Here is a 24,556-nt window from a genome sequence, read left to right as displayed (position 1 = left end):
GTGATCATGGGCTCAAATATCTGTTCGTACCACTTCCTTTTGCTCCCAAGCTGCTCCTTTCTTGGCCTTACGGCCTTCCCCTCCACCTACATTCCCGCATAACCATTCTTGTTCTCCACCTCCTTCGTATGCCCTAATGTACAACCCTCAGAACCCCTCCACCATACACCCACAAAAAGCTACCGTATGGACACTTTTAACCATCATATGACCCTTTTGGAGACATCGTATAGACCTCACTGTACATTGTCTCAACTCCATATGGACATCTTCGACGCTTAAATTTGTACTTTCCCTCCTTCCCTGTCGTATAGATCCCTCCTTTCTACTGTAAGAGTCTTTCATCCCCATACTTTCAGCCCTTCCGTACTTGGAACATTATAAAAGCACCAAAGAGCCAGAGTATTACAGAAGATTTGTTTACTATGAACCTGATACCCTGCCAAATCTATCTGGAAGAAAGGAGGCTTCACCTCCCGAGTCTCCCAAAGTTACCGAGTTGCAAACAATGCAACCCGAGTCATGGTCTGAAGGACCCAAGTCGCAGTCAGAAGCTACTAAGCTAGTTCAAACCGAGTCTGATGGACCCGAGTCACAGACAGTGGGACCCGAGCCTAGCATTGAAGTTCATGATGAAAACAATGAAACTCATTCCAAATCCAAAGAGCTTGTGTAGGCAAGATATGTTAGAAGGCATCATGCACCTGATCAGATCATTGGAGACAGATCTAATTGAACAATGACAAGGAACAAATTAAAAGGCACATGTTTACTTGCTAAATTTGAACCTAGAAATGTTAAAGATGCATTAGATGATGAAAGTTGGGTTGAAGCAATGAATGAAGAAATAGAATAGATAAAGAAAAACAAAACTTGGACTCTTATTCCTAGACCCAAGGATAAAAATGTAATTGGCACAAAGTGGGTGTTTAGAAATAAGCTGAATGAAGATGGAAAAGTTTTCAGAAACAAAGCAAGATTGGTATGTAAAGGCTACTCTCAAGAAGAAGGTATTCATTATGGTGAAACTTTTGCTTCTGTTGCAAAATTAGGTGTTAGAACTTTACTAGCATATGCAACACATAGAGAATTTAAAGTGTATCAAATGGATGTTAAATCTACATTCTTGAATAGAATTCTTGATGAGGAAGTCTACATTGAACAACTAGAAGGTTTTGTAGATCCTAGCAAAAGACATGGTTTGCAAATTACACAAAGCATTATATGGTCTCAAACAAGCTCTCAAAGCTTGGTATGAATGACTACATAACTATTTGGTACAGATTGGTTTTCAAAGAACAAATGATAACAGTAGTCTACACACCAAAGAAGGACCAAACAAGAAGATTATATTGGCAGAAATATTTGTTGATAATACTTTATTCACGGGAAATGATGACTTATGCAAAGCATTTTCAGAAGCAATGAGTAAAGAATTTGAGAGGTTCATGTTTGGAGAGATAAAATTCTTTGTTGGATTGCAGATACAGCTGATCAAAAATGGTATCTACATTACTCAATCTAAGTATATCAAGGAAATACTAAAGAAATTTGGAATGGAAGATTCAAGACTAGTTGGAACCCCTATGTCTATAAGACATAAGCTTTCCAAGAATGATAACTCCAAAGAGGTATATCAGACCACATACAGATCAATGATTGGAAAATTACAGTATGTAGTGCATACAAGGCCTGATATTGCATTAGTAGTTGGTATGGTGGCAAGATTCTTAGCAAATCCCAGAGAAAATCACATGATGGCAATCAAGAAAATCATAAGATATCTGAAAGGTACTGAAGACTATGGCTTATGGTACAAACTTGGAGGCAATTTGGACTTGAAGGTATTTACTGATGTTGATTTGATTGGACAGGAAGTATTGATGACAGGAAAAGCACTAGTGGTGGAGCATTCTTCCTTGGTAAAAGACTAGTATCTTGGACAAGCAAGAAGCAAAATTGTACATCTCAATCCACAGCTGAGGCAAAATATGTTGCAGCAGCAGTTAATTGTTCAAACATTGTTTGGTTCAAGCAATTGTTGTCAAGTATGAAGATAGAAATCAAAGATCCAATAGTCATTTACTGTGATAGCACTAGTGCAATCAATATATCAAAGAACCCAGTGATGCATACCAAAACAAAGCACATGGCTATAAAATATCACTTCTTAAGAGAATTGGTGCAGGATAAAAAAGTCAGATTGGAATATGTGAACACAGAAAAACAGATTGCAAACATATTCACCAACTCATTACCTAAGGATGCATTTTTGTATCTAAGAGATAAGCTAGGGGTCATTCCCCTATCTGAAGATCACTAAATAAAGTTTAGTGATGCATCAACTAGAGCAAGTTGAATATCAATCAATTGGTGTATAATTGACAAGGGAATATTGCAAATGAATCAGTACTTAAGGTACATTGATATTAACAGAGTTGTTGTCTTTGGCATGTGTTGTCAAAGAGGGAGAAGTTATACTGTCATATCTCATAGATATTTGTTTTAGAAATAAGAAGGAGAAGTTTGCTATAAGAAGAAATTTACTAATATCAAAAAGAGTGAATGAACTTGACAAGAAGTTGTTGCAGACAAAAGTTTTCTGACAGAGGGAGTTCTCAGAATGAAACTAAGGATATGTTCCTTACTTTATTCTTGTTCCAAAATTTCGTTGTGTTATGACATGTTGTGTTGTCATCAATGCCAAAGAGGGAGATTGTTGGATACAATTGATTAATTGTGTATTGTCTTTGATGTTACACAAATGTCATATCATTATAAGTCAGTGCACGCCGAGCTCACTCAGGTAGTGAAGACAGATTTATGTGTTTACCGAGCATTCTTGTGTTTGCCTAGTTCAAAAGATAGTGTCTACTGAGTTCACTCGGGCGTCGAAGGGAAGTCTACAGAAGATGAGTGTTAACTGAGCTCACTCGATTAATGAAGAAAAAGTTTGATGGAACCAGTGCTAACCGAGCTCACTTGGTTGCCAAAGGATCTATGCGAATATGCAATATTAACCAAGTTTCAGTTGGTTAACACAGGAAATCGTTCCTAAAGTTAGTGTCTACCGAATTGGGTCGGCTAACCAAGGATTTTCTTGTTTTGGCATATTATGCTTTATTGATTTATCTATTGGTTCTAGCTGACTGAGAAGATGAATTTAAGTTATTCTAAGTTGTATATGAGCCAACTTGACAATATGAAAAACAAAAGTATAGGGTCAAGTTGTGAGTTCAAAGTGTGAGAAGAGTGAATGAATTGAAGATTTAATGACGAAGAAAGGAAGCGAATTTGAAGGATAAGCAGAATATCCTTCAGGAGTAGAAAAGATATATTCAATCAAAAAGGATCAAGTACAAGCCAGAACAAAGATCTGTAACCAACAATTCAGTTGCATTCAAATCAAGTCATCTCAGTGTTACTCTCTAACCATTGTAGCAATTATCTAAATCTCTTAACAAAGTTGGCTTAACAACTATTTGCAAATCTTCTAACAAGGTCGCAGTTCTGTTGAAATTGTTTTAAGACCTCTAACAAGGCCACTCCTAACAAGGTGATTAAATCCTCTAACAGGGTCACACCTAACAGTGTGTTTTGTAACCTTTAACAGGGTTGGCTCCTAACAGAGCTCACTTCAGAAGAGTAAAAATAGTAACTAATTGCAATTGGTGGTTTTCCCAAAATGAGTTTCCATGTTAAATCCTGGTGTCAATTGTATTCATGCTATTTTTTTTAGTAATCACAGATAACATTTAAACATTTGCATGTTAATACTTACCAAGCTTATTTAGTATTTACCAAGTTATAGCATTTTATGTGTGTTTGCCGAGCATCAATAGTATTCAGTTCTCAGAGTTTTATTTTGTACTGATATCTAAGAAATCTAAGATTTATTTTAGTCGTAACTGATCTACCCCTCCCCTCTCAGTTACTCCTCTTATATTTCCAACAATATTTATAAGATGACATCATATTATATGGTTTACCCAAAGTCGTATCTTTTATTATATATATCTAAATACATGTTTTATTTGGAAGGTTATTTTTTCTTCTTGTACATGTATTTAAATGTACATATTAGATAGAATCTTGTATAAAACTAATACTATGGTGTCCCCTTTATTTCTATATCTATGTGCACATACATAAATATGTGTTACACTGAAATGATGGAAATGTCAACCATAAATTGTTAAAGGTATGTACTCTAATTAAGTTAAAATCATTAATGTTTTTTAATATTTATCTAATAGCTCATGCGTTGTCCAAATGATTGTACCTTGCTATACAAGTCACGCTCATACGTATCAACCAGATAAATGGACTAAGATAGTACCCCATTCCATTGATCCTATTTAGCAATGCTTCTCCCCTTCGTCTTCTCCTACAATCACTCATGCAACATTTTCCACAATAATAACAAGTTCCATGATAAATCCATAATAACATTTAACGCAAATATTAGCAAAGAATTTAATTATTGACCATAATTTCGAAACCAAGCAACTGTTAACTACTATCATCATCATACAATAAATAATGGATAACGACCATCATCATTAAACAGTTAGACAAATAATTGACAACAACCATTTGCATAGAATACAACGGTTATATTTAACTACCCTTTTCACATGAGTATGAAAGAAAATCCATTCAATTCAACGGTTATAAAAAATTTAAATTAGGTCAAAATTTGGGATGTAACACTACACCCGGTAGGGTTGCCAAAAATTGTCAGACCCAGTCATCCTGGTCTGTTACACCGCTCGCCATCCAGATTGTTTCGCATGTCTTACAGTGTCTGATTGGACAACCGTCCCATCGCCATTAAACTTCGGCAATTTTTCCTTTGGTCCTACCATTTCTACTTTCTTCTGATTCAGTGGTATTTGCTATGTACCTACGTTGTTCTGAATACCCACATTGCTCTGAGTACCCGTGTTGTTCTGCACAATCACGCTACTTCGAACAACTGCCCTACTTTTAACAACCGCGTTACCTGGTGTGAAGGGATCTTCTTCAAACGAAGTTGTTCGATTCTCTACCTGTATCCATTCATCGAGTGTATCAAGAACGAAGAGTTCACTCCACGCTCGTGCTCTTTCGGCACTTCAAGCCGTGAGAGTTACTTCCCTTCCGTTTGAATTCTCTACCCTCGATGTATACAAGTTAAGGAACTCCTCCCTTGTCTCTTCTACCAAATTAAATCGTTGTCGAGTTTCTTTGAGCAATTTCTCAGTACTCCTTGGTCTACTAGGCGAATGCACTCCCTCCATCTATGCTCCTTCACCCCCTCGGTGTCCGTCGATAAGCTACTAAAGCTTCTATCTATGCTCCACCTGTTGTGCTAAAATTAATACTTCCTGTGTTGTGTTTATCTCATCCTTATCTATTTTCTATCTTTATTAAGTAGATTCGGCATTAATCTTCATAACACTTCATTTGTTCCAAGTTCGACTGGCAATGGCACCAAATGTTTACCATACAAGGTAAACGGATACTTATCGTATGTAGTACAGTAAGATATAACACAAAACAGATAGTTTATTCATATATGCAATATGCACTCCAATGCTTACAATATGATTATGATGATGATGATGTTCTAATAGTCCCTTCGGACGATGTACATATACTTTCCCGAAAGGGTGACTCAACCATCACATCCCTTTTAGGATAGAATTCTACCCGTCGGCTACAGTATAGATTTTACCAACAACAGAGTTCTTTTGGGAAACTTCCACAATTTTTCAAGTGGAGTTTTTTAGGAAACTTTGGCCAACGAAAGATTATAAATGAGAGCTCATTTCATTAGGAAAAGCATGCTTGAATATATATTTTTGTTTTTTGTGCCTTCGTAGCTTTTTCCTTATTTCTGACTTGTGAGCCCTTGCTGAAGTATAAGGGTCTCGTCTAAGAAGTTCTTGGCAATTGTGTTTATGTATACAATTGGCCAACATTCTCCTACTGTATTCTTGTGTCTAAGGAGATTAATCTTGATTATTATATCTTTCTTGTTAATCATTTGGCTATGGGTTTGGAGAATTTGTTTTGAAGGTTAGCTATTCAAATTGGTGCTGATGTATAGCAATTTGACATTTACTCCTACAGTTGTTTTTTGTAACTAAGGAGAAATCTATTCAATTGGTTCACGAGATTTGGTGTGACAATAATTACAAAGGATTGGCATCATCGACTTTGACTTAGGACATTGACCGTGAATTAATTGGCTGCCATCTCTAATTCATCAACCAATTGTCCAAAAGCTGGAAACACAATTGCATAAAGTGAGGCCACATGTTTTGTAAGAAGGGGGCAATTATCAAGTTGATGGTCCAATTCGAATTGGACCAATAAACGGCACTCCAACGAAGATATCAATCACATTATAGGGTCTGCGGTTATCACCTGGGCAGGACAGCAACAATCATTTTGACCTGCGATCAGCTAATACATTGTGGCAGCTTCCTTGGGAGATTTGTGTTCTATGGCAGGTGGGTTTTGCTGATCTTAGGGGGGCAATTTCATGTTAGAAGCCTGTGCTCATTGAACATTATCGATAATGATAATATAGGGACATCATTGACACAAATTGATGCTACAGCTAGCTGCTAGGTTCGAATTTAAATGTATTAATTTTGGTTTTAAAATACAGTCTTTGGTAAAAGTTTGGTACATGTTTATTATTTCATTTAGTAGAGAATTTGAATCGATAATCAATGTTCTGAAAATCCAAAAAAAATATATTCCAAAATTACAAAAAATCAGAAAAACTTTTCAAAAATACAAAAAATACCAGTTGTGCATCAGCATTCCAGTTACAAGCTAGTTTGGGTCTTTGTGTGTGTGTGTGTGTGTGTGTGTGTGTGTGTGTGTGTGTGTGTGTGTGTATGTATTCTAGCCGTCTTATTCTAAATATTGACCTTCATGACTCCATATAGAATTCCAAATGTCTTCTTTCAATACATATGTATTTTATAGTTGAAGAAGTAGATATAATGGAGTTAAGTCGCTGCCATCTAAATCACTAGATATTTGGTGCTGGAAACATATTTCAGATTAATATATTGCTTTCATGCATATATATATATCCAACTCCATAGACTTGAACTTACTTTTTGTTGATTCTTCACAAATTCCATCTCTGTTTTGACATTAATTAGACTCATGACAATTCAATGAAACTATCTTGAACTATAATTCAATTATATCAATGACAATCTTAACTAGCATCTTTGATATCAATGACAATTTCTTCCATCACTTTCAACAAAAAGATTGTATATGTGGCCCTTCAATATGATGTTGGGTAATGAAGCCATCCCTCTTGTTATCCGAAGACCAAGATCAACTTTTCAAAAAAACAATCCATTTTTTTTTATTGAAAAACTGTGAAACCCACGATTTTGCCAAAATGCATCAAAAAATACTTTTATAAGTTAGCACAATCATTTTGTGGAAAAATTACCAAACCCTCAATGCAATGTTGAGATCAAACATAATTTTGCAAAATTATCATCAAATACCTTCCACTACTTTAAAAAATATAATGTCCCTAAGTAAGAGGTTGTCAATTCGCAATTTTTAACACATTATTATTCAACCAAATCAATTCAACTTAAGAAGCTAATGAATAATTCATAATATATTTGCTAATTATCATATTTATGTCCCAATAACTTACTTTACTCCTATACTCAACCCTATACAGGGTGTTGATTTACTTGTCATAGGGCAAACACTAATCTACAAGTAGGTTCCCTCAAGGGTTCAAGCCCCTATCCTTATCCCATCTTTGGATTCACCTAGTTTTTCTTGTGGTTTTACTTTGCCTTTCCCTACACAACACCAACCTATCACCTTATGAAGCTATACTAAGAGATTAAAGAATAGCCTTCAAATATATTAATATCTCTTTGCTCTTAGACGTATCTTTTCATTACTGGGAATGTAATTTTATTTGTTTTTCATTTATATTAATTAATAATATAAATATAATATATATATTATCATTGATTATCAATGTAATTCATTTAATGAATGAATATTTACTTATCTTGATTATTCATTGATAACATTATTTATTATTTATATAATTGTTTAACAACATTAATTAATGGTATTGACTGAGAAATTAAAACATGTGTTTACTAAAGTAATAACATATTTGCTTAAGGAGTTAGATAATGTATTATTGGAACATTTTAAATTTGTATTAAAAACATACTTTGTATTATATATATATGAATCATGGCTCATGATTAAAAAAAACACCTACAACAAAGAAATCCACGATTTTAGTTGGATAAAATTGTATCGAACTTTTCATGATAATAAAACCAATGCTTTTTGGGAAAACACATGAAAAACCCTCCACGATTTTTTGAGGGGAAAAATTCATAACCCACCATAACTTTTTCTAGAAAAAATTGTGAAAACACTAGACAATTAGTGGGGAAAATTATGGCAAGGAAGAGTGCCTACTATGAAATATTTCAAAATTAAAAGGTAAAACAAGCTCCCTGGCTAAAAACATACTACAACCCCTTAGAGGAAGCCTCAAAGCACCAAAGTAGAAAGATATCGAGATGTAAATTTTTGGATCAATGCACACTCCAGTGCATCTAATGAGCATAAAGAAGGAACAGAATGCCCAAGTTCCCTCTAAGATACTCAAAAGTATCCTTGCACAAAGGTTTCGTAAATATATCTGCAACTTTTTCCTTTGAGGGAACATACTCCAACTTCACTACTCCACTAATCCTTCAACTTTCTCTCTGATAACGTGATATCTAAGTGTGTTTTGTTCTACAATGCACAATGAGATTCTTTGGCATACCAATAGCACTAGTATTATCACACATGATAGTAATTGGTTTGACAAAACTGATTCGTATATCCTACAAAGTTTGTTTCATCCACAATACCAAAGTACTAGCAAATGCTGCAATGTATTCTAATTCAGCAATTGATAACATTAGAGAATCTCGTTTCTTGCTTGACTAAGCAACTAACCATAAGCCAAGAAAATTAGCTCCATTATTGGTACTTTTTTGTTGTCCAAACAACTTGTCCAATTGTCATATCCCCATTTTAAGATAGAATTTTAATAATAATTAGATAATACAATATTATTAAATAAATAGGGAATAGAATTTTAATAATAATTAGATAATACAATATTATTAAATAAATAGAGAATAGAATTTTAATAATAATTAGATAATACAATATTATTAAATAAATAATGATAATAAAGTTATATTAAAACTAATACTATAATATAAAACTAGGAAATTATTATTATTTAATCTATATTATTTATGAAATTATATTTAGTATGATATTTTAAATAATAAAAATATAACAAAATTTCAATGAGTAAATAAAGAAATGTAATTAAATACAAGAGACAATATTGTAGAAAGAATGTTAACTTTTTAAATAGAATTTAATAATAAATATAAATAAGTAAATAAATAATATAACATAGAATAATATAAATTAACTAAATCTAATGAAAAGTCGAGAGATGTTTAACAAATAGACATGACTCCTTAAAATTAAGATATAAAAGGGAGGAGAGTTTATATTAGAGAGGAAAAAAAGAAGAGGAAAGGAGAGGAGTTCAAAAAGAAAAACTGGAAGAGGAAAGTAATATGAAAAAAATAAGGAAGTGACTTTCTGAAAAGGTATCAATGATATTGAAAGGATGTGAACCTTTGGAAGGGTCATAATTATGAACAACTGTGACTCTTTAAAAATATTTTGATTATAAAATATTAAGACTTTTCCAAAGAATTTTAGTTATAAAGTGTTGTGACTATTTGAAAGGATTATAACTATGAAGTGTTGTGACTTTTCAAAGGATTTGTATTATGAAAGGTTGTGACTCTTGGGAAAGAAGTCACAAAAAAGTATATTTTGTCCTTTCCTTATAATTAGAAAAGGAAGAATTTTAGAAAGTAAATATAGAGTTGAGATAATCTAAAAGGAATACTTCATTGAAGGACCGACTAAGGATAGAGCCACATGGACCAAGAAGAGAAGAAGGTAAGAAAGGTATTTTTATGAATTATATTTGTTTAATTATATTTATGAATTTATTTAGAGTAATGAATCATACTTATGGATAATATTGGTTAACCCATAGTAACAAGAATCGCCCAAAAATCACCTGAATCGGCGATTCCGCGACGAGATTCATGCTGTGCGATTTTTTTTGCATCATGTATCGATATCACCGATTTTTGGGCCATGAATCACCAATTCAAGCGATTCATGTAAAAATCGCCAAAATCGCCTGTAAAAATCGGGTATGAATCGCCCGCGGCATGTAAAAAGGGAAGTTGAAATTTTTAAAAAAATCACTTGTTTTTTTCACTTTGTTTTTGACCTATTCTCTTTGTTATAACCCTAAAGGGTCTTCTATTTGTTAACCATGAGTAGAAAAGAGGAAAAGTGAGAGAGAAGAAGAGAAAAGAAAAGCCATAGGTTTCCAACCGACAAGAAGGAAGAGCACCAAAGAGATCAGCAGGCCATTTGGGGAGCCCATCAATTGTTTTGGGAGCAATAAGGAGCCAATATCAACACTCCTCAACTCATTTGCAAGAGGTAAGTGCTTTTTTTTTCTTGCATGTTAGTGTATTATGCATTTTTTGTTAAATTTTTAGTGTATTATGCATTTTTTGTTAAATTTCTATAATTTTCAAGAATTTTAGTATAAATCTTGAATGTTCTTTATTTTTACTAAGTTGCAAGCTAGGGTTTGTTGTTTTCTAATTTTTATTAGCTTCAAACTTTGATATTTTACATAAAAAAATTTATTGCAGCAGCCTTTGCTCTCATTTTTCGCAAATTCCAATGGGTAAAAAAGATGAATGTTGGAAATATAATGAAGAGTTTCTTGGAAGAACCAAATATCAAACAAAATGCATGTTTTGTAAAGAAAAAATAACTTCCGGGGGTATTTATAGATTGAAATTCCACATTGCTGCTATACCTGGACACTATATTATAGTTTGCACTCACCAAACTCCTGAGGCAAAACGCACTTGCTTAATGGCATTAGAAAAAATTGAAAAAGACAAAGCAAATAGGAAAATGTAAGTTGAAGGGTTAAGGGGTATTGGCTCCCATGTTCCCGCATCCGCAGCCGCATCCACATCTGCATCTGCATCTGCATCAGCTTCCGCATCCGTAGGTTGTGTTGGAGAGGGTTCTTCTAGGCCTCCTTTTTATCCTAGTTCTTCTGCTCGTGCTATTGCTAGTGCTAGTGCTAGTCGGTCACATACTAAGATAGAGTCCCACACCAACCTATTGCAGCCTAGAGTGCAAAAAAACAAAATGGATAGTTACTTTGTGCCCCGCACTACTCCTGGTTCCCAACCCACGCTTGAGGGCATGGGTTTGAACAAGGAGATTCACGATGCTGCTAGAAAGGAGATATGCAAATTTTGGTACTTTTGCAACATTCCATTTATTGCAGCCAAGTAATTAATTATTTTTTCTTTGTTTTCTTTAAAGTTAAAATTAAAAGTAAAAGTAAAACTTTAATTATATCTACTTGTTTTATAATTTGAGTCTTTGACATCTAAACTTTTATTTGTGACAGGGCTCCTTATTGGCAAAATATGATAGATGCGGTTGCTATTTGTGGTCCGGGGTTTAAAGCCTCAACTGAGGCTGAGTTGAGCGAATACCTCCTGGATGAGATGGTAGAGGACATGAGGGTTGACCTCGAGGAGAACCGAAAGGAATGGATTGCAAAGGGTTGCACCATCATGACTGATGGTTGGACCGATAGGAGGAATAGAACACTCCTCAATTTTCTTGTATCCTGTGGAGGTGATTGATCATTCTACTTTCCTACATACATAATTGTAAATTTTGATTTGTTGAATGCTAATTCGTTAATGATCCATTTAATATTATAATTCGTTGTTTTGTTACTTGTAGGCTATACCATGTTCATAAAATCCATTGATGCTTCCGCACATGTAAAAAATGCCACATATTTATGTGAGGCTATTGAGGAGGTTATAGCAGAGGTGGGGGAACAAAATGTGATCCAGGTGGTGACGGATAATGCAGCAAATTACGTTGCAGCAGGTAAACTTTTAACTTTTCAAGTTTTGAAAATAAATTTATTTGAATTTTGAAATTTGAGTTTCTAATTGACTTAAAATTGTTGTAGGTAAACTTTTGATGGAGAGGCACCCCACCATATTTTGGTCCCCTTGTGCGGCACACTGCATTGACCTCATGTTGGAGGAAATTGGCAAACTTGAGTTTGTCAAGTCATGTGTGGAAAGGGCAAAAAACATATGCAAATTCATTTATAATCATGCATTTGTCCTTAGCACAATGAGGAAGTACACAAAAGGCAAGGAGTTAGCTCGCCTAGTTATCACGAGGTTTGCCTCAAATTTCATCACCTTGCAGTCTTTGTTGACATCAAGGGATGGATTGAGGAGCATGTTTGTTGGGCAGGAGTGGATTTGCTCTTCCTATGCTACGACCACTGTAGGGTTAGATGTGGCGGATTGCATATTTGATGAGGATGGTTTTTGGAAACCCGCTAGAGAAATCCTTAAGGTAAATTTATTGCAATTTAACATTTAGTATTTTGCTTTTACTTTAAGTTATATTATTTTATATTTAAGTTTTGACTCAAATTTTTTGTTTTACTTTATATGTAGGTCACTGAGCCCCTTGTAGCTTTGCTACGAACTGCTGATGGGGAGAAGCCCTCTATGGGCTACATTTATGAGGGCATGGATAGGGCCAAGGAGGCCATCAGAGCCCAATATGCAGGAGTGCAGGAGAGGTATGGCCCTATTTGGGACATCATCGATAGGAGATGGCAGAATCAGCTCCATCGACCCATCCACGCAACAGCTTACTATCTGAATCCGGCATTTCGTTTCCGTCCTAAGTTCAAGGCGGATGCGGAGGTTCTCACTGGCTTATACACAGTGATTCAGAAATTGAGTAGCAATGAAAATAGCGCTGCTGCGATTGTGGAGCTAGACCAGTTCAACAATAAGGAGGGGCCACTTTTCTCTTGCAAGATGGTCATAAATGCTCAGACAACACTACAGCCAGGTAAAAATTAAATAATATATTCAATGTTCATGAATCTAGATCCTAAACTTAAAGTTGATTATATAATGCATTAATTTTAGAGTTGTAATTTGTAGATGAGACTAATTGTTTTTGTTTTTTCTTTATTTCAGATAGATGGTGCCAAATGTTTGGGGCCACAACCCCAAACCTTCAAAAAATTGCCATCCACATTCTGAGTCAGCCGAGCAGCGCTTCTGGATGTGAGCGCAGTTGGTCCATGTTCGAGCACATCCACTCGAAGAGGAGAAACAGATTTACAATGCAAAGGCTGAATGATCTTGTCTTTGTTCATTACAACCTTCATCTTAGGATCAGACAGATTTTGGGCGCTGACTCCTCTCCGATCATTCTGAAGGAGATTGATCCAGAATCAGAGTGGATCACAGAGACCGTGGACCCAATCTTCACTGAGGAAGACCGCGCGTGGGTTGACCAAGTGGATGTAGAGGCTGAGGCTGTGGCCAGGGCAGAAGAGACAGCTAGAGCACGTTCAAACATTGGTAGACGCACACGCGCACGCACAGACGCAGGCCCTAGCGACATTATTCATGAGCCCATTGCCCATGCAGGGGACATGGCTCGGCGGTCCTCTAGGACCTACCTTACACGCCTTTCTCATAGGCAAACTGGATACTCAGAGGCTGAGGTTGAGGCTACAGCAGAGCTAGAGGATGATGATGAGGATGATGAGGCTTGAGTTGGAGCCTTGTTTTTATATTTTGTTTACACTGTATAGATATTGATAGTGATACTGAATCACTGATAGACATATGTTTCAAACTTTCATGGATCTTCATCTTAGATTTATAAATATATTTATGATTTGATGTCTTATAGATCTTCATGATTTCATCTTACTGATTCTATGATTTGAATCATTATGATCATTTGATTTTTATTTACTTCAGCTAGCATACAATTTACATTTTAGTACATAATGATAACATAGTTACGTATGTGATGGATTTTATGTTTCATGTTTATGTATGTTAGATTCTATTTGATGATGTTATAGTGTTTTTAACTTATATTCAATAAAGGGTGCACGAAATAAGTCTTAAATTGTTAAAATCTTTACATTTAAAGGGTTTTTTCAAATTTGCCGATTCATCGCCGATTCACCAGCGATTCACCCCCGATTCACGATTCAATTCGGCCGTGCCGATTCCGATACGATTCTGATTCACGTTACTTTGGGTTCACCTATGGGGTTAGCACCATGGATATTAATGAGACTTTAACAAGTACTGAGCACAATAGTTACTTTATTCGGACTACATCTACCCACCCCCACAAAACCAAAAAAAAGTCGTCTTACAAACAACTACTGAACATTAAAAAAAAAAAAAAAAAACTTTGATTTTAAGAAGAGGGATGGGAGGACATCTCTATACTCGGAGCTCCCCGTAGCCGTTGCAGGTCACGTTCAACTGTCTTTTGTTTTGTTCGAACACTTTGTAGTACTCTTAAGGCGTTTGTCTTCTTTGCTTTTGTTGTGGTGGTCTTGCTTTTTAAATCAGGTTTCTCTATCTTCCAGGCCTCCTCCATGGCAATTTTTTATGTTTTCCACTGATCTTGAAGAGTTTTCCTTTCCATCTCCCACACCTTAGCCAAGCTTTTTCCCTTCTGAAATTCCAAAAAGGTCCCCTGAAAGGCAACTTCCATAGCTGCAAGGACGGGAAGTTCTCCCTATCCACCGAAAATGATAGATTTGCTTGTCCATGCAGCGGCCATGTCCTCCAGTGAATATCCACATTGTTCTAATAGTCCCCAATCTGTATGGCAACCAGTCTGCATAAACACGGCAAATGCTTCTGTTGTTGTTAGGACAGCTTCCAGATTCTGCGACCTAGCCTACTACATGAGCTCCCTAGTAGAATACTCCATGACATGCAACTCGATGAGAAACAACTATTTCCTGGCTACAAAAGAGACCGTGTCAAGAGGTTCCCCACACTCGCTTTGTATCTCTACCTGGTCCTCAGCAACTATCGGTAGAGGGGAAAAAACCATGCCTTCTTCCTCAAGTAATCTATCAACCTCCTCTAGGACGATATCTACCATAGCCATAGTCGTCATACTCTCCTAAGGGTGAACCTCTCCTTGTTGGTTATCCACTGCTCTTGTCGAATGCACTACGAGGGCAACTAGGTGCGCTACTTCTAGGCCTAGAGGTGTCTGCAACCTCACTTTATGTGCACACTTTGTCTGGCATCTCAAATCTATTACTTTAGTAGGGGTGTGTTGTTCTGGGGAGATTAGTTGCACCACCCACGGAAGTGATAATCTGGAAGCCCCCATTTCGGAATTTGTTGCCTGTCACCTACTACTTCTTTGACTCTCTCCTAGATTAGGTCGGAAATATCTCCTATAGTAATTCTTGTAGTAGTACCTTTGGGGTCACTAGTTATGTTGTGGTTTCTAGTTCGAGGTGGCCCTCCGCAGGTGGTAAGAAAGCAACTTCCCATGGGGTTTCTTGCAGGTGACTTGGGCGAATTAATGTATCCTATGAATCTGAGGAAGATGAATCCATATCATTGGCCTCCTCTTCAAAACTCTCTTCATCCTCATCCTCTTCGAGTGTCTCCGCCACAACTACCTGTTTTGATTTCTTTTTCTTTGGTTCACCACTGCTGTGAGATCTTATACTCATGGTGTCCATATGGAGCCAGTATGTCATAGCAGGCAACAACGCCAAAAATGTAGAATGGAAATACAACTGAAGTTCATAGAGGAATCCAAATGATACAAAAGAATGCAATTGAGATACACATAAAACAAAACATAGAATGTACCTTTAATACCACAATACCAATAGGCAAGGAAATGGTTTCTTTATTCATACCAAAAACATCATGAGTACATTGACAACATTCCAAGTACTTATAGAAAAGTCAGTCGGTTGGTTGGTTCATAAAACCCAATAAATAATTTCTTAGGTAAAAATTATCAAACCCACTAGAATTTTTTTAAAGGGAAAAAAGTTATGAAAACCCATCAAAGATTTTCTAGGGAAATAAACTATGATAACTCATTAGAGAAACATTCTTGCGGTAAAACATGAGACTTCACATGGTAAACAACATATGAAAACAACATTCAACTTAAAGGAAAGCAAATGTAAGAAACATTCAAGTACATATAACAAACATGCAAGTAGATGCAAACTTTCAAAATTAGCAACTTTTGCTCAAACTAGGAGATTGTGCAATCAAAACCCTTTAGCGAGTTCGCAATTTTCAGCAAAAAATTTCGAAGACAAACCACAAAATTTTCATAAAAAACCTCCAACAATTTGTTTTTGGAAGAATTGAAAAGATAATTTATGAGAAAGCTTTCAGATTATAAAAGGTTCAAATTTTTCTCAAAATTTTGATCATATTTTTTCAAATCCCATCAACCCACTCTGATACCATGTCATGTGTAATGTCCCCATTTTTGTCAGTATCAAAGTTTCAGGGATTAGTTTATTATTATGATCCTCGTAGGCTAATTATTATGGATAGAGGGTCTTTTGAGGCAGTGGCTTGGCTTGGGAAGGTCATATCTTCTCCACAATTTAGTAAGCTACAAGTTGGTCTTCATTTGGCTCATATCGGACTTTGTTTGGGCTTAGTTTTGTGTACTTACTATTTGTGGTAAGTTGAGTGCTGATAGAGATGGACCCTTTCTATTTTTTGAAAGTGCATTTGGTCACATGGAGAAATAGTAGTATAAGGGTCTGAATTTCGAGTTGTTCCATTGGATCTACAGCTGAAGTATTGTAGATTCAAGTCAAGGATTTTGTTCTAAGTTGCATTGGCAATTGCGTTGAGCTACACAATTGGCCATCTCTCCTACTGTATTTTCCTGTGGCTAAGGAGAAGTCTATTGCTGAAGGTTGTGATCACTCCATTTCTATTGCTGAGGCGTGGGATATAGGTGGAAGATTGGTGTCTATTACTGCAAATGCCACTCTGATTTTTGGTAGTCTATTGCTGCTCTTAGTGTTCAGCCATAACAAGTGTTCATGCCTCTATTGACAGTGAGTTTGTGTGTGTAAATATTCCCTGCACTCTGATTGTATAAGGACTAATGGTTTGGCATGCAAAGAAAGGACTGTGGGATTGCTGCAATTAGACCAAATGCTGGAAGTTAACAGGTTTATTAATTTGTAATTGCTTCAATATTGTTGCAGCAGTAGTATATGAAAAAACTAAATTGATTTTGTATAGAATTCAATTGTGAATTTCTAAATGATAATTGGAAGGTCAATATTTCAGTGCCCTATTAATTTCAGTATTAACTATTTAATTAAACTTGAATTATTAGAGGATGATTGCCAAGTGTTTGATTAAATGCCAAATTATGGAGTTGTAAAAGAAATTTGCTGATTGTGTAAGTTATAACCAGCTGGGGTTATTACATCATGGTTAACCAATGTTGTATTAAATTAAGGAGATGAAAGCTCCTTATATATATTTACAATGATGATGTTTCTAAAAGAAACAATTGTGATCTAAAGGCAAAAAAACAGAAACTACCTAGTAAACTAAAGACTACGATGACCATTAAAGAAACATTAAAATATTTTAATATTCAGCTTGTAGATCATGCCAACACCGAAATCCTTGACCTCCCACAAATCAAATACCTAGGTTACAAAAAAAAAACCTAGACCAAAAAATCAATTGTTTTGAAAACATTGATTTTATTAAAAAAAAGTAAAAAAAAAAAATCAGATTTATTCTTTTTAAACATGTAAAAAGACTTCAATTTATTTTTACAAGATTGGAAAAAAACTTGTGCATAACACAATTTTTTCTAAACAAAAAAACCATTTTAACAAACCCACTATTTTGTTTTAGAAAAATCATGCAAAAAACTTCTAGATATTTCCTCTTGATAATGTTGTTGTGTTAAACAAAGGAGCAATGCTTCTTATATTGACAATTATAGGTGGTCTTTCCAAAGTGAAAATGATTGAAAACTAAAGACAAAATAGAAAATGACTAAACTAATTAGCTGGCTTACAAAGTAAAAAGTTACCAACTAAACATCTTAAATCACTTAAATGGCCATTATAAGCTAAATATTACAATATTACTTTGATAAAAAGATATGTGAACTTGCATGATTATGTCATTTGAATATGCTTTTTGGTCCTTCTACCCAATTATTACCTTGACAATGGAAATAAGTGATAGACTTCGTTCTTGCATGAGTTGACTAAGTTGAATTAGTGAAGGCTCTTCTTACTTTCTATCTATGTGCCCTGTTCTCAGAACCATGATAATGTTGGATGGCCTCATTGACCTTGTTCATGACTTTATACAAAAATCCTATTGCATTTTTTCCTCGTCCACCAAGTGTAGGAATGGGCTCCTAGCAACATTGAATGGTACATTGCCATTATACCAAAAATTAGCAAATGCCATCCAAATCCTAGCACATGATTAAGTTGTGTCCATTTTTTATATCATTTACTTATTAGAAAATAAAAATTGTTGAAAATTAAATGACATTTTCTAATCTAATTAGAAAGAAGTGAAAGAAGCAAAATTACTTCTGTCTCAATGTCAACCATCAAAGTAAATGATTGAGCACTTTCAAGAGTGATGCAGGAGCATGGGAAAATTATTGGAAAAAAAAAAAAAAAATTGGAAGAAAAACAAAATGTGGAGGAGAGAGAAAGTGACAAAAATTAGAGGAGAAATAATAAAAAAATAAAAAAAGGGGAAAAGGAGAAAAGAAAGGAAAAGAGGATTTTTATTTTCGAGGTGCATAGGTGGCATAATAAATAAAATAAAAAAATAAATGGTTGTCATTCCATTTATCGAGGTGTGTGGGAAGAATTCTAGAAAGTTATGAATATTGTAGAAAGTTGTGGATATTGTAGAAGGTTATGGAAGTTGTAGAAGGTTGTGGATATTGTGTAGGAGGAATTCTAGAAGGTTGTGGATAAGTCATGCATTGGGTGGTAAGTGCCTATTTAAGTAAGGCATATGAGTATTTCTAATCAAGCTCGAGAAGGAGAAGCTCGAGAAGGAGAAGCTTGAGAAGTGGAAGCTCGAGAAGGATAAGCTCGGGAAGTAGAAGCTTTGGAAGGTGAAAGCTTCAAAGTGTGAAAGTTGGAAGGTGTGAAGGCTTCAAGGTGTGAAAGAGAAAGAGGAAGTGAAGAGTGAGTTTTCCTGAGTCTGTGGACAGAGCGTCGAATGTGAGGCAGTTTACAGTAGGATTATGGTGGAGTTGTGAGTGTAGACAGAACGCCGAATGTGAGGCAGTTTACACTTGGATCTTGGATAAGGTTAGAGAAGAGTTAGTGACTGCAGTTTAGAAACAAGGAGGTTGCTTGGTGGCTTGCGAGCACAAGTTGAGATCTTAGAGGTTTCTACCAGAGTGTGGATCTGGACTAGCTTGGGCTTGGATTGGATCTTGAGAGATCTTGCAAAAATGTTATTGTAATTGCTATTGGATTTTCAAGTATAATAAAATTGCATTCTTGGTTGTGAGTTGGTAAGGGTGGTGTGGTCCTTCGTCAGTGGTATCAGAGCATACCTTCATCAGTGGTATCAGAGCGTACCTTCATCAAGTGGTATCAGAGTGGCCCTTCATCAGTGGTATCAGAGCAGGAGTTCCTGAGTGTACAAGCAGATCGCCGAAGTGTGAGGCAGTTTGTACCAGGACCTTGGTTGGGTGAAGTTTATCAGAGCAAGAGTTCATAAGTGTACAAGTAGATCGCCGAAGTGTGAGGCAATTTGTACCAGGACCTTGGTTGGGTGAAGTTTATTAGAGTGGGAGTTCCTGAGCATGTAGACAGATCGCCGAAGCTGAGGCAGTTTGCACCAAGACCTTGGGAGGACATGCAGATTGATCGATGGATGCAGAGATGGAAGACTGAACTTGTTGACGCATGATTGTGGAGAGCTGTGGATTGCAGATCCGTTGTCCTAGACTTGTGATGTGGTTCCTGATTGTTCATGTGAGGTGGCAGGTTGCGATCTGACTTGCAAACAATTCAAGGTTGTCACAAGGAGCGTGGGAAGGATTTGTTGTAGAGGGTTTACGAAGATCTTGGAAGATGGCTCCAAGAGGATTGGACCCTAAGATGATTGTCAAAATCCATGATATAGTGGAGAGGAATTTTTCTAAGATAATTTCTCGGTTGGATGCTAGATTGGCTGATCAAGCTAAGAAGGTCAAGGTGGAAGAGGATGGTTTTGCTGATCAGTTTGTGGAGCCTGATGCAGAACCTGCAGAGCAACTAGAGGTTGTTGCTGAAGATATTCTTAATGTTGTTGATGTTGGGACAAATGTTGGTTTTCATGATCAATTGGTTGAGTTTGACATGGAGAATGCAGAGCATTTGGTTGTGGATGATTTGGTTGATGTTGGTGGTGATTTGTATCTTGCAGAACATCTTGTTGTGAGCAATGAGGTTGTTGGTGTTGAGAGTTTGGCATGTGTTGATGGAGATCTACATGTGGTTGTTGTTGTGGGGTTTGTTGCTATGGGTATGAATTCACTAGTTGCTGATGTGGATGAGAGTTTTCTGTTGAAGCATTATGTTCAATTTGTTCTTGGGAGTGAGCATGCTAATTGGATGGTTGAGATTCTGGTGTTTGATAGAGTAATGCAGATATGGAAGATTTGCATGGTGGTTTTGTTGTCCCTGCTGAGGTGGAAGCCTTTGGTGAAGATGAAGATGGTGGTAGATCTTTCTTTTTTGGTGTCAAAGTGTGGGACACACTTTTCTATCTACCGGGGGAGTCTGATGCAGGAGCATCTTGCATGGGAAAATTATTGAAAAAAAAAATTGGAAAAAAAAATTGTGGAGGAGAGAGAGTGACGAAAATTAGAGGAGAAATAATAAAAAAATTTAAAAAGGGAAAAAGGAGAAAATAAAGGAAAAGAGAATTTTTATTTTCGAGGTGCATAGGTGGCATAATAGAAAAAATAAAAAATAAATGGTTGCCATTCCATTTATCGAGGTGTGTGGGAAGAATTCTAGAAAGTTATGAATATTGTAAAAAGTTGTGGATATTGTAGAAGGTTATGGAAGTTGTAGAAGGTTGTGGATATTGTGTAGGAGGAATTCTAGAAGGTTGTGAATAAGTCATGCATTGGGTGGCAAGTGTCTATTTAAGCAAGGCATATGAGTATTTCTAATCAAGCTCGAGAAGGAGAAGCTCGAGAAGGAGAAGCTTGAGAAGTGGAAGCTCGAGAAGGAGAAGCTCGAGAAGAAGCTTGGGAAGTAGAAGCTTTGAAAGGTGAAAGCTTCAAAGTGTGAAAGTTGGAAGGTGTGAAGGCTTCAAGGTGTGAAAGAGAACGAGGAAGTGAAGAGTGAATTTTCCTGAGTCCGTGGACAGAGCGCCGAATGTGAGGCAATTTACAGCAGGATTATGGTGGAGTTGTGAGTGTAGACAGAGCGTTGAATGTGAGGCAGTTTACACTTGGATCTTGGATAAGGTTAGAGAAGAGCTAGTGACTGCGGTTTAGAAACAAGGAGGTTGCTTGGTGGCTTGCGAGCACAAGTTGAGATCTTAGAGGTTTCTACCTGAGTGTGGATCTGGACTAGCATGGGCTTGGATTGGATCTTGAGAGATCTTGCAAAAAATTTATTGTAATTGCTATTGGATTTTCAAGTAAAAGAAAATTGCATTCTTGGTTGTGAGTTGGTAAGGGTGGTGTGGTCCTTCGTCAGTGGTATCAGAGCATACCTTCATCAGTGGTATCAGAGCGTACCTTCATCAAGTGGTATCAAAGTGACCCTTCATCAAAGAGGCAAAAAAAATAGGATCACAAGGCAAGTTTTACAAATTTAAATTAGTGTGTTGCTTAAGCACGAGATGTTTGAATAGGATCTTTCAATGAAAAGCAATTTTAAACTTTAAATACATGGAGAAACATAGATTGTTATCTTCCTACTCAAGCTCATTCCTTACAAGTTTACTTTAAAATTTAGTGACGCCTCTATTAAAAAGAGTGTAATATAATAAGGAAAGTGAAAGCAAAATTTCTTACACAGTAGTCTAATACAGAAAGGTAGACAGAGTACTGCACCAAACTAAATTTACCAACACACAAAACAAAAATGATACATAATTGGCAAGAAGACCATCAGGTTATAGAATTTAGCTCAAATATAACTATCCATTGCTATAGACATTTCGACATGAGATATAGAACGGAAAGACTGCACTTATTACGGTATAAGAGAGAGTATGCAATGGATTGAATTCATAAGCCATTGAGTATAACTTACATCATTCTCAATGTTCTTGGAATGCTACAAATGGTTTGTAGATAGTTGTTTGCATTCTTCTTCAGACATGTAAGCTGCATTGCCAATTCAAGTAATCATTATTACACTCATCATATGATTTTGAGAACGTTGCATGCACTTATAGCAAAGCCTATTTTACCACAACACTGACCGCTCCAGTAAGGAATACAAATATCATTATTCAAGGATGTAAACATACAAATTTCTAGTCATAATCAAAAAGTCCACTCAATTTTTCAGTATAAGAATAGCTCCATTATTCAAATGAGAGATACTCCTAGTGAGGATCAATCACATCAATATGCCTCCTCTTTCACAAATATGGAATTAATTGAAAAACACTTGTCAAAAACAGCAACTTTATATTAAAAGGCAACATACATTGATTACTTTAAAATATGCGTTTACATGATTTGATACTATTGCTAAACCCATGATGTGAACAGATGAGAACAAAAAAAGGGACTTCATTATATTTTTATAATTTTGAGAGATGGTTATCATAGTAATATTATTATTTTATTTCATCAAAAGTTTATGAAAGGAAGAAATATCTTCAAAGAGATTCTTCTTGATAAGTGATATCAAATTTCCACAATCCATGATAGTGAGTTCTTGTTTCTGGATTCGATTGTGTAGCAATTTTTTACCATCAACGTTTCGGATCATACTACATGATCCATCATCAGGATGTAAGAGAACCAAGGAAACCAAAAAGGTAGATTGCAAACCAAGCAAGTTATGTTTAAAAGAGGGAAAAGAGAGGAGAGAAGTAACACACCAAACGAAGCTGACGAGACCAAAAGAGCAAATAAAAACCTCAACAATAAGAGGGAAAAAACTAAACACTACCCACCAAAGAGGGGATTCGAAAAAAAAATTAAAATAAATAAACATAAAAATTAAAATAAATAAATAAAAATTAAATATCAAAAATTAAAAATAAAAAAAATAAAATTATATATATAAGAATAAAGGACACTGATATACATATACATATGTGTGTGCGCACAAATGTGTATATATATATACACATGTGTCCATAGATATATATATTTGCGACTACAACCACATAAACTAAAATTTAAAAAAAACTATATACAAAAAGGGATAATAAAAAGAAAATAAAGTTTACTACAATATAACAATATATAATTAAATAAATAAAAATACTATATATTATACCAAAAATATAAGAAATTAAAAGAATATATATATATACACTACCCAAAACCACAAAAGAAATAGCAATATATAAATAAGTAAAATAAAAAGGGAAAGGGTAAATAAAACAAAACAACTATATATATAAAAATAAAGTAAATCAAAATATATATAAATAAATAAAATACTATATAATACCAAAAATATAAGAGATTAAAAGAAAATAGCTCTGTATAGTTTCATACATATATGTGTATATGTGTGTGTGTATGTGTATATGTATATGTATATATACATACATATATTTAAGCATATATACATATTTATGTGTGTGGGTATATAAAAATGTATGAAAATATATACATGCATGTATATATAAATAATATAAACATAAAATTAAATTATAAATACAACAAAAATAAATGAATAAATCTAAAGTAAAATAAAATTAAAATAAAATAAAATAAAACAAACTAAATATAATGCACCACAAGAGAAGGGAGAATACCAAAAGGTTAAGAAACACAACAAAATGATAAAAGAGCCACATGATGTGCACTATCAACAAGAGAGAAAGGTGACACCTAAGACCCTAAGAGAAGGAAGAACTACAAAAAAGGAAACTAACACTAGCATACTACCTAAGAAGACAAGAAGGCAAAACAAAGAGATCAAAGACATCACAAAGAGAGAGAAAGAGAGAGATCGCACAATCACTCTCTGCACACAATCGAGGAGAGAGAAGGCAAGAGCACAATCACTCTACCCACAATCAAGGCAGGAGAGAGAGAGAGAGAGAGAGAGAGAGCACCACCACCTAAAAGAATCAAAAAGAGGGGATGAGGAGAAAGTGGGGAAGGAAAGAAAAGAACCCCTCAAGAGCACCAAAGCCCACAATGACCCCCAAAGAGAGACAAGAGAGAATAAAAGGGAAGGAAGACCAATAAAGGATAGGTCAAGGGAGGAGCTTAAGAGAGGACAATAATGGCCTCC

The 24,556-nt window shown here is 35.4% G+C and overlaps 2 protein-coding genes across 2 annotated transcripts in view; one reads left to right on the top strand and one right to left on the bottom strand.

The window, feature by feature from the left end:
* Nucleotides 1-24,556, bottom strand: part of LOC149546141 (Pseudouridine synthase family protein) — a 229,558-nt gene that overhangs the window by 100,532 nt on the left and 104,470 nt on the right. Inside the window, exon 12 of the mRNA XM_089791026.1 lies at nt 22,379-22,452. Within this exon, the coding sequence (XP_089647152.1) occupies nt 22,379-22,452 (74 nt within the window). The remainder of the gene's footprint in view (nt 1-22,378; nt 22,453-24,556) is intronic.
* Nucleotides 11,973-14,744, top strand: LOC149546142 (uncharacterized). The gene is made up of 4 exons (XM_089793635.1): nt 11,973-12,117; nt 12,203-12,603; nt 12,708-13,082; nt 14,655-14,744. Exons 1-4 carry the CDS (start codon nt 11,973-11,975, stop codon nt 14,742-14,744), a joined length of 1,011 nt encoding a protein of 336 aa, XP_089649761.1.

The sequence above is a fragment of the Cupressus sempervirens genome, chromosome 7, assembly GCF_028749045.1.
Source record: "Cupressus sempervirens isolate cs-2001-9-10 chromosome 7, ASM2874904v1, whole genome shotgun sequence".
NCBI lineage: Eukaryota > Viridiplantae > Streptophyta > Pinopsida > Cupressales > Cupressaceae > Cupressus > Cupressus sempervirens.
The sequence above is the reverse complement of the archived record's forward strand: the minus strand, read 5'-3'. Positions and strand labels throughout refer to the sequence as shown.

What these genes read in the sequence shown, in the direction of transcription:
- LOC149546142 (XM_089793635.1), top strand. Translation starts at nt 11,973, where the DNA reads ATGTTCATAAAATCCATTGATGCTTCCGCACATGTAAAAAATGCCACA. An exon ending in AGCAAATTACGTTGCAGCAG is followed by an intron (nt 12,118 to 12,202) that starts GTAAACTTTTAA and finishes AAATTGTTGTAG; the next exon opens with GTAAACTTTTGATGGAGAGG. An exon ending in CACTTTTCTCTTGCAAGATG is followed by an intron (nt 13,083 to 14,654) that starts GTCATAAATGCT and finishes TTTTTAAATCAG; the next exon opens with GTTTCTCTATCTTCCAGGCC.